This window comes from Neopelma chrysocephalum, unplaced genomic scaffold, assembly GCF_003984885.1.
Source record: "Neopelma chrysocephalum unplaced genomic scaffold, ASM398488v2 Primary Assembly neopelma1_74, whole genome shotgun sequence".
Classification (NCBI taxonomy): domain Eukaryota; kingdom Metazoa; phylum Chordata; class Aves; order Passeriformes; family Pipridae; genus Neopelma; species Neopelma chrysocephalum.
In genome coordinates this window covers 6589703-6600174 of record NW_020897735.1, presented here as the reverse complement: position 1 = coordinate 6600174, position 10472 = coordinate 6589703, and the positions used below count along the sequence as shown (strand labels likewise).

The following is a 10472-nucleotide window of genomic DNA, read 5'->3' as shown; positions in this document are numbered from 1 at the left end:
GGTAAAACACAGCTGCAGGAGGAGGTTATGACGCTGAGGAACTAACAGCCTTGCTGAGTCTCACATCCAACCTAACTCCTCCCAGAAGGGCAGAACAACAAAGGCTGAGCTGGGAGATGATGTGCCCAGGCATTTGTCCAACCTCCTGAAACGCACTTGGCACCCCGAGGGCTGGTGGAGATGCCTGTGCCCTCCCATTCTTGGAACATTAAACCTGCTGCCACAAGGAAGCAGGGGGTAAAACAGCACACGTGACCCAGCCCTTAAGATATGCCAGTTGGCATTTAGATCTCCTGCAGCAGGAGGTGAAAGAAATCACCTAAGAGAAGATGTGCTTTATCACATTAGCATTTAGCATTAATTTAAAGCAGCCTGGGACAGAGGAAGAGAGATGGATCGAAATAAAAAACACAGAGAACATTCAGCATTAAACCTACCCTTTGCTGCTGAGACCCTTTTCCAGAAAGATGTTCAGCCCTGGCTGGAATCTGACTGTTTCTAAGCGTGGCCTGACTACCAGAGCTCTCAACACCCTCTGGTTTCCACTGACCTTCTGAAGATCAGGATCTCTGGCAGCCCTGTGCTAGAACGTTCTTTTTCTCACATGGCCATGGACCAGGTCTTGATGTCTTCAGTGAAACCCTTCCCTGAAGACAGTTGGTGTTTTTTCCCTGAGGAAAAAATGACAAACATGAATGGAGCTTCCCAGGAAGCTCAGCCTAAGGAGAAAATGCCCAGATATGAAATGAGGTTGGACTCTTCAGGTCCTGCGAGAACCACACTGGAGAAGTATTTTCTGAGTGACCTCCTTTCTTAGGTATAGAAAGTCTGATGGTTTTTGCTACATTTTAGAGTCTGAGAAATCACAGTGGCTCTTTCCAGAGGTAGAATGGTCTTTTTATTCACTGCACACACAGAGAATCAATCGGTGTTACAAAACCAGCTCCTGCCCAGAGCAGCGAGGTCTGGGTCTGCAGCAGAAAGCGAGCTCTGCTCTGCTCTTCACGCCCAGTGGGCAGCCCCAGGGGACAGTGGAGCTGACAGGCACGAGTGCTGTCAGCTTCCTGGCTGAACAGGACATGGAAGAGTTGCACTCTGTATAAATGCTCACATGGTGTAACAGGCCACTGCCAGGGGCACGTGTGCTGCCAGTGCCCAGGTGCCAACAGCTCGCTGTAGCCAGTGCATCACCCACTCCTGAGCTCTCACGCAACAAACTTTCTATCCCATTGTCTCCCAGAAAGCCTCTTCCAGACCTGGCAAGCAGAACCTCTTCCACAGACACCCCGTGGATCAGCCATCCAGCCTGGATGCCACCAGCAGGGATTGGGTTGAGCCTGTAAAACCTCCAGAGCAGGGTTTGAACTTCATTTGTCCTTACACAGCTCCAGGCACCCCGAGGGTGCCTCTAAAGACAACTAATAACCACCATGCACTGTGAATGGGCATATTAACTACTGTGATGCTACTACTCTAAAGGTCCTTTCTATCTCCACAAAACAGTCTCTTGCCTATACAGAGGTGAGACCATCCACCAACTGTTGCTACAACTCTTAAAAGCCATGGGTGCTGTCACCAAGCCCGTCTGCAGTGATGGCAGCATCTGGCTTGGTTTCAGCTGCATCAGGCAGCCAAAATTCCCAAGAGTTCCCACTCCAGACAGGCCCCTGTAGGAGTCAGCACTCTTGGAGCACAGATCTGAGACACCCCCACTTGTGGCAGGCACAGAGACACTTTAATCACTGTGGCTGAAGGCTCCAGCTTGGCTCTTACAGGAGAGTCCCTGAGGCCCATTTTCAGCTCAGAGCTGAGCTCTGCATCCCACTCACAGTGGTAGATTGGTGTAGATTGTTCACTTGCCTCAGCCCCAGGGTCAGGACCCTCTGCCACAAAACACACTATGACAGCACTGTTGGCACCCAAGGGAGCAGAGAGGGCCTGTCTGTGCCAGGGAGCCCTCCAGGTGACCTGGAGCAGCACCCACCTTCCCCAGCCCCAGGGACCACTGCTGGCCCCTGGCATCAGGACAGTCAGATGAAGGCACGAGGGTCCCACCAGTTCTGTGGCCCCTCAGACCAGCCTGCAAGTGTTACCCCAATGCCTCTGCTTTGCCTTTCACCTCCTGTCACTAAAGCTACTGTGGAACTACTCACAGAGCAAAGCAGTCACTACCAAAGACATGCTGGTAGCTACGTGCACCAGTCTGCAACATTCCTCTACTAAACACTACAGAACTCCCCAAACCCCCTGAAATGAGAGCACACCTCCTGCTCACAAGGCAGGACTCTGCCCTTGAACCCCCCAGAGCAGGTGCTGCACAGGGACACCCTGTGGAGAGCAGAGAGGCTATTCCCACTGGAGCATCCCACTGGAGCATCCCACTGGAGCATCCCACTGGATGTGGTGCATTCCTCCCGCAGCACCCATCCCTGCAGGACAGACAGCACTCAGCCTCCAGCCTTTCTCAGGCCACAGCACAACCCCTCTGCTCCCCAGGGATTCAGCTGGGGACACAAAGGGTTGTGGCAGCTCCACTACAGCAGTTACAGCCCAGTTTTCCTTCCTTCCCTCTCCCAGAAGAGGGGGAAAACACACTTTGTCAAGCCAGCGACCCAGAATAAGACAAAGGGGTCAAAGGACAACACACTTTTCAAAAGTCTAAGTAATGCTCTGAAGGCTGAAATTGGATTTTGCAGCATTCCCATTACAGCAGCCAGGGCTGTCCCTGGGTTCAGAGACCCCTGGTGAAAGAAGCAGCCCTTTGAAGGACAGGAAACAGAGCACTCCTTTCTCCTATACCCAGAGAAAATGAGTCCCATCAAAATACTTAAATTACTAGAAATAAATTATTCCCCTTTTTCCTAATCAAAAAGCAACCATGTAAAAATCAAATAAATTAAAACCCCCAGAAGAAACCGTGATGAGAAGAGGGGGATCTGGAACAGTTCTGTGCTGCCTGGTACAAAGCAAACAGAAAATACAACATGAAAACCATTGATAAAGCCTGGAATAATGAAGCAAGACACCCCAGCTGTCCACAATGAAATGGTGCAGCCTCCTCTCTGTTTGCACAGGAGGGATATTCAAGCCTTCCATGCAAACCCAGCTCAGGATTGATGCAAAACCACCATGAGCCCAAAGACAAAGGCTGTACCAGGCAAGCAAAGAGCAGGTCCCTTCCACAGAGGGATGGGTCCCAGGCTCACAAGAGAAGGGTGCTCACACCAGCAAAAAATTCCACTTGGCTTAAGCAATAATACCCTTTTCCAGCTGAGGTACAGCAAACATTGTTTCCCTTCTGCCCCAGTAAAAGAGTGAAGCTTAAGAAAAGTGCCCTTATTAAGACAAAGAAATTAATTCTTATAATTCAAGTAAATTGCAGTAACTGCCTGCAGCTGTATCCAGAGGAAGCAGGGACTGTGCTTTGTAGGTCCCAGGATCTGCCCCTGTACCTCTGGCAGCTCCTCTGCAGAGATGGTTACTGTCTTTATGGGTTTTTTTTCTGGAAGTCCTTTCCCACAAGCCCAGTGCAGGCAAGGAGCTGGCAGGTCACCTCTGTCCCTCCTCACCCATCCAGAGAGCAGTTCCCAAAGGGGCACCCCCAAAAAAGGCTGCCTGTTCAGGCTGGGAAAGCAGCACTCAGAGAGCCAGCACCTCTGCAGCAAAAAGAAAAAAATATTAAAAAATTAAGGGACTGTGAGATATTTGGTTGAGGATTGAGGAGGAGAGAGGGACCAACACGCTGAGGTCTGGCTGCTGGTGTGAGAAGAGGGCCCAGCCTGCCCCAGCCCCTGAGACTTCCAGGTGCTGCAGTGTCCAGGGAAATCGCAGTGTAGCAGAGAGGGGAGCAGGCACAGGGAAGGGCAGAGTGGATTTCCATATCTTCACCATCTCAGTGTCCAGGAGAGGTTACCCTGTGTGCCTCAGAGAGCCTGTCCCTCCAGGGTCCCCGTGAGCTTCTCTTCATCCATTTGCTTCTGCTGCTGGTGGATCCGAGCGTAGGAAATGGCATCTCCCCTGGGGAGAGAAGGGACAGCGTGGGGCTGTGAACTCCAGGTGCCCACCATGGTGGGCAGAGACATCTCCCAGCTGGAGCCTGGCTCCACCTGGCTCACCCCTGGCCATCTGTGCTGAGGGATTCCAACAGTGAAATGAGACTTGCTGGCTCTCTCCAACCCCCCACCAAAGCTGCTCGTTGCCCCAGAGCTGGGCCCATCCACTCAGCAGCTGCAGAAAGAGGGCAACCTAGCCTGAACTCCCAGAAGCTCAGAGCTTCAGCAAACCCTGGGGCCTTCCTCCCCAGGGCTCTGAGATGATGCCAAGGACATTTTCTCTGGGAGCATTTACACCTGAAAGCACGGTTAGAGCAAGAGGAAAGCAGAGCCTTAGGGAGGCAGACGGGGTGAGGGCTGGAGCTCCACCTGCCCCTCCCCAAGCAGAAAAACATCTCTTACTTCTTGCCCAGCGCCGACAGACCGTAAAGGACCCCGGTGGCGAAGGCGATGGCGTTTCCGAAGAGCGTGGTCAGCGTCAGGCTGAGCATGACGGGGAACACGGCCATCCTGGAAGACACAGGCAGCCCTCAGAGCCTGGCCACCTTCCCCACGGGGTGCAGGGGTGCTCACCCATCACACTGTGCCCACGTGCATCCCCACCAGGACCCCGGGGCGTCCTCACCCGCAGTAAAAAGCCGCTTTCTGCCAGGCCCGCAGCTTGTCCGCCCTGGCGGAGACGGCGTTGGCGAACTCGATGAACTGGCAGCAGAAAGGGGCTTCACACAGGAACAGGACAAAGGCGTTGAGCCTCCAGACAGAGCAAACCAGAGTTAATCCAGCCCAGTGGGGGTCAGCAATGCCCCCCCAACCCCCTAGAGGCCACCTGCTCCACGCCCAAACGCAGGCAAAGGGAATGGTGAGGCTGGACCCCACAGTGCTCCCCCCCTTCTCCTTGATAATTCCCAAACCCTGGTGTTATTTTGTCAAGGGTATCTGAGTATTTACCCAAAAAGACACAAAGAAATAACATAAATAGAATAAACTCAACATCTCAACCCGCCTGGCGGAGCAAGATCTGGGAATTCCCAGAGTCTGAGGGATGTTTCGCTCCCATCCACTGCCCAAGTAGAGCAGCTCTGCCCCTTCCTCAGAGGAGTCTAATTAACAGAACCTCCCTCCCAGCAGAAAAACGAAAGGAAACCCTGCTCACATCATCCACACGCCAGCTGCGATGTTCAGGGGGTTGATGGTGACACAGTTCCAGAGACCAGCGATGGCACAGGCTGGAAAGAAAGAGGTTTTCAGTGACCACGAACACAACCCTGCGTGCCCATGGTCAGGAGCCCTTGGCCAGCACCTCTAGACGCTGCAGAGAAGCACAGGAGAGTGGGTGGAAAGTTCTGATGGCCCAAAAGGAGCCCAGGATGCAGGGGAGATGGTTTCCTCCCAGCTCCTCTGGCTGGGTATCATTTTGCTCCAAGCACTTGATGCCTCAGCATGACACTTGCACAACTATTTCCCTCGTGTAGAATAACAGAGTGTTTGCTTTTACATGATTTTTACGTGCACCTGATTTTTATGTGCCAAGGAATTACTGCTTTGTCCCGGGGTGAACAAAGCAGTGCCAGCAGGCACCACCTCTGAGCAGCACAGGGACAGTTCAGCAAAAACGTGACTGGCACACAGGCAAACAATAAACAGAGCAGAGGTGAACCCTGTCTCTACCACATGCTGCTGGTCCCGTGCAGCTCCACTAGAGATGGGCAGAAAAGAGCCAAGTTTGGGTCTCTGCTAATACAAATGGAAGCAAATAAAGCAGAGCCCAAAACAGCCCCAGCACTCCTGACTCTAATACAAGGAGAGGAACCAGGCAGCAGCGACCAAGCAGAGCTGCATCCACCTCCTTCCTGCCTCATTAAACTTGCAGAGTGTTCCTGGCACTTGATACAACCCCTTCCCTCTGCCGATGCCAGACGGCGGCCGCTGCACACCGGGAACCCGAGCCCGGGGAGGGAGGGCAGAGACACGGGCTGAGCCCACAGTAAACAACACCAGCTTGCAAAACTCCAACTAAAATTAATTCTGTAGCCCTTAAAGTTCGTTTTGGGGATGGATGATCAGCAGCACGGTGGAGAGCAGCAGAGTCCCTCTCTGAGACTGAGACCAACCTGGGATCGGGGATTTCAGGTGTGTCTGCTCAGGGGATCCCTCAGCAGAGCTGCTGTGAGCAGCCCTGACCTTCAAAAGCCTGGCATATGCTTGCAAGGTTTCTTTCAAGCAGTCACTGCTGAATCCTCAAAGTTCCTTTAAAAATAGTTATCCTTATTTACGGGGCTGGGATGCAGAATTGCAGGCGATGACAGGACCGACTGAAGGTCATCCCACAAGCAAATGACCTCCTGGTTTTAGGAAACACCAAACAAGGTTAATTTCAAACATTTCCTAGAACTAATTCCACAGGACCCGAAATCTTTTGGAGAATCCTGCAAGAGCAAGATCAGCTAGCAGAAATGCCAGAGGATACATTAACATCCATGCTCCGAGGGCACTTCTCATCCTCCCATCTCAGAGGGACCAGTGTCAGTGTCCCCAGTGCTGCGGGGGAAACTGAGGCACTGGGGTGGGATGATCTGCTCCAAAGCCACACATGCAAACAGCTGGAGAGCTGGAAAAGCAATGGCAAGCAGGATTGCTGGGAGCAGCACAGAGAGCAGGGCACAACACCAGGGGCTCTAATTCTGTGTGGCAAACAAACCCTTGGATGCTGATGGAAGGGGAGCTCAGGGGAAGCACTGCAGGCTTGTGGCACTCGCTCTTCCCCAGGAAGGCACACTCCTGACAGTAATGCTGAATGACTTTCTGGCATCTTATGATTAGCAGAGCAGCAAAACCTGTGAACTATCCCCAAAACACAGCCAGGGCTGGGGCAGGACTCTGCCTGGCTGAGCAGCACAGCAGAGTGTAGAGGTCCAGGCAGCTCCCAGCTGGTCTCCACCACAGAACAAACCGAGGGAAGCAGAATGTTCTTTTCCAAGCAAATTTTTGGCCTTATCCTTTTTTTTTTTTTTTTAATCAAGCCAACCAGGGGTTGTTTTGCCAGGGTTCTGGTTTGGTTTGGTCCTCAAACACCCCAAAACAACCCTCGAGCACTAAGTGTCCCTGCAGCAGTGTCAGCTCAGCAACCCACCCGCTTGCCAATGGACTAATGAACCAGGAAGAGCCCGAGCTGAGCATGTCCCCACGTCAGCAGGAGCACCAACCAGCAGGAAAGGAGTCAAAGGTTTGGGATCGCAGGAACGCTGCACTCAGAGGTGGCTGCCAACAGCCACAGAGGCAGATAACGAGCCAGTGACCTTGGGCCTCCTTTGCAGAGCAGCACATCCCACAGCAGCCTGGTGCATCCCTGTCCCACCGGGGCAGGATCAGCTCCTGCCTCAGCAGCCAAAAGGGGACAGAGCTGCCAAGCCAGAGATTTCTTTCTGCAAAATGGAGGCCTCATGATAGGGTTAAAATGCAGACAATGCTCAGTGGCACGTAAGCTATGGAAGACAGACAGTTCTGCCATTTGTTTAACTGCTGTCCCATCTCAAATCCCTGAGGAAGCACAAATAACTGGGAGCTAAAATGAGGGGGGAAGGACACCCTTCCCCACAAAGGCTCTATTCATTTCCAGCAGCTGGTCACTGTCCTCAACACAAGCCTATTTTTGCTCCTAGAGCATTTTACAAAAGCCACAGACTCTCCTCATCCTATTACAAACAGGAACACAAGGGAGAGAAGGGACTTGGCCAAGGTCACCAAGCCAGCGTGTGCAAGAGCCAGAGACAGATCCTGAACCTTGTCTGTCTGGTTCCTGCTCCAGCCCCTGGACTTTTCTGGCTTAAGCAAGTTGTGGCTGCAGGTGTTTGCATGTGGCAGATGTTGTCTGACGGTCTCACCTCCACTAACAAAGTTTCTCTTCCTTTCTACAGGGCGTTTTTCCTTCTGCAAGAAATAATCCAGCCCTGTAGCAGCACCACAATCCTTGTAAATGAGTTCTGTTCTTTCATAGCGAGCTCTGAGAATAGCAGCAAACTCCAGCCTTGCTGTTTTATTCATCACCTCTTCTCCAAACCGTCCACCTTCAACAAGGTGATGCTGAAAAAGCAGCATTTTGAAGAGGAATGTTACCAGCACGGGGCACTGGTTGTCTCTTTCCACAGTCCCCCATTTCCCTGCTCATAAGGAGAGTTTGTGTTTTACTGCCTCATGAACCTCGTGGAGGGAGACAGTCAGGCCTACAGAACACGCTGTCACTGCCCAGATTTTTGGCAATCCTGTTAAGAACCTGTCTCTTCTTCCAAAAGCTTCTTCTCCCAGACTCACCCAAATACGTAAAACTCTCGGCTTTCCTGTAAAAACAAGTCAAGAGTTCTCAGAGCTGTGAACAAAAGGTTGGAAAAATAATCCAAGTACAATTCAGCTGCTTTGAAACACGAAGACAGAGGGGGAGAAAAAAAAAGTCTCCAGAGGCTTGCACTTTTTAAGCCCCTCGTGAGCTGCTCTAGCACGAGGTGGGCAGTGCCTCCAGTGTGACCTGCCCTCTCTCCAGCTTGGGACAGAACCCCTTGAGCTCTGCATGGGACAGAACCGCAGGAGAAGCGCTGAGGCTCCCGCTACAGCCCCCAGCCTGTGGGAAAGACTCTGCTCCACTAAACCCCCACCTGGGACCTGCTCTGCAGACACATCCCAGCTGGTGTCCTGGCCGGCGGCCGGGCCAGAAGCGCGGGGGCCTCCGGCAGGGCACGGCGAGGCCGGGATGTTTGGCCCTGTCGGAGCAGCCCCACCAAATCCTGTCACACCTCCAGGATTTCAGCACCTAAGGCATGAAAACGGCGCGAGCAGCACGTGTTTTGCCAGCCCGGCCAAAAAGGGCTGTGGCCAGCCTGCCCCACGGTACCATGGCCCACAAATGTCATCTCCGAAAGCGCCGTGGGCTCGGGCAGTCCCACAGCAAGAGGCAGGCATGGGAAGGGAGAGAGGGGGATCAGACAAAATGCTACAGCTGATGGAATAAATCAGGGCTGACTGCACTGGCTGAGAAACCCTCTTGTTTAACTCGAAGTCGTGGACCTGAAGCAGAAGAAATTCTCCATCCTGTGCTCTGCAGGAGATCAGACTAAGCGGTCATAACAGTCCCTCCTGCTTTTAAGAGCTATTAATCTCTCCACAGAATGTAGCAAAACAGCACTCCAGGACAGGCTGATTTCTGGCAAAGTTGCAAAGACTCTTTCCCTGGGAAAATTTTTTTCAGCAGCAGGTAATTCAGAGCGCAGCCAACTCGCTCTGCTGTCTGCAGCTCTGTTCTCAATGTCCTACCAAACCCCTTAAAAACACACAACACAAACCAAGTCCATTATTCACCTTCAAAAAACCCCGCAGGCAGGGCCTGTGCAATCAGCAATAGAAGCAATGGGAAACACGCTCCAACAGTCAGGATGGGGAAAGAAAATAAGTTGCAGGAACATATAAACACCCAAAAGTGGAATAAGATGAACCAAACCCTGTGGCCCGTCTTCCAGCCCTGACCTGACCCTGCTGAGCACGAGCACCCTGACCCTGGTGCTTGCAGTAAAATCTCATTTATCTGCCCACAGCCCTCCCCTGCAGTACCAGGGGCTCAGCTGCTGCTCCCATCACTTCCAGAGAGTGCTGTATCCAAGAAGAAACTCGAGGATTTGCAGTTCCCCCCCCCCCGTGACGTCCCTTTCTCCCAGGTGCCAAAGTTCAGGTTCAGGGAGGACAAAGCACGTGCCTCGTGGGCAGCTACAACCATCACTCCTCAGGCACAGCCTCCGCTCCTCCTTCTGCCCAAAAAAAGCAGCAAACGAGCGTCCAGAACAGACACAAACCCATAACCCCAAAAGGCTTTCGTGGCACGACCCCCCTGCACCAACAAGACCCCAAACAAGAGGTTTGGCAGGACCCCGGACACGCTCGCTTTCACATGCAGAAACAGCGCCCGGGGGGGAACCTCTGGCTGGGAGGGAAGGGGATACTTACACATGCCCCCGATGACCCCGGCAATCCTGCAGAGCCACCTGTACCACCAGGTCATGCCATCATCGGCGGAGGGAGCCGCCGGCTCAGGGGCTGCTGCCCCTGGGAACTGCTCATCCTGGGCGCTCATCTCCCCCCTGCTCCGGGAGGCTCACGGGGCAGCTCCCCCCGCTCCCCACCTGAGCCCCGGGCAGCGCAGGATGCCCGCCCTCCAGGTGACACCCCCCCTGTGCCCCCCTGCAGGGGACAGCCCCTACACCCAGCCCCGGTGCTGCTGGGCCTGTCCCCGCGCCCCCATGCAGGGCCGGGCCCCCCCAGGGCTGACAATGGAGGGTCTGTGCCTGCAGCAGCAGCAGCGATGCCAGCGGAGCTGCCTCCACGTCTCCCTGCGTGTGTTGCATTCTGGGTCCCCCCCCGGCAGCAGGCAGGGCTTTGGGC

At 53.5% G+C, this 10472-nt stretch overlaps 1 protein-coding gene across 1 annotated transcript; it reads right to left on the bottom strand.

Annotated features, from left to right (window-relative positions):
* Positions 1-2382: 2382 nt before the first annotated feature.
* Positions 2383-10434, bottom strand: CACFD1 (calcium channel flower domain containing 1). Its single transcript, XM_027687515.1, has 5 exons — positions 10038-10434; positions 5206-5278; positions 4678-4803; positions 4455-4562; positions 2383-4017 (listed from the first exon to the last, which is right to left on the bottom strand). Exons 1-5 carry the CDS (start codon positions 10162-10164, stop codon positions 3924-3926), a joined length of 528 nt encoding a protein of 175 aa, XP_027543316.1. The 5' UTR covers positions 10165-10434; the 3' UTR covers positions 2383-3923.
* Between the last annotated feature and the right edge of the window lie 38 nt (positions 10435-10472).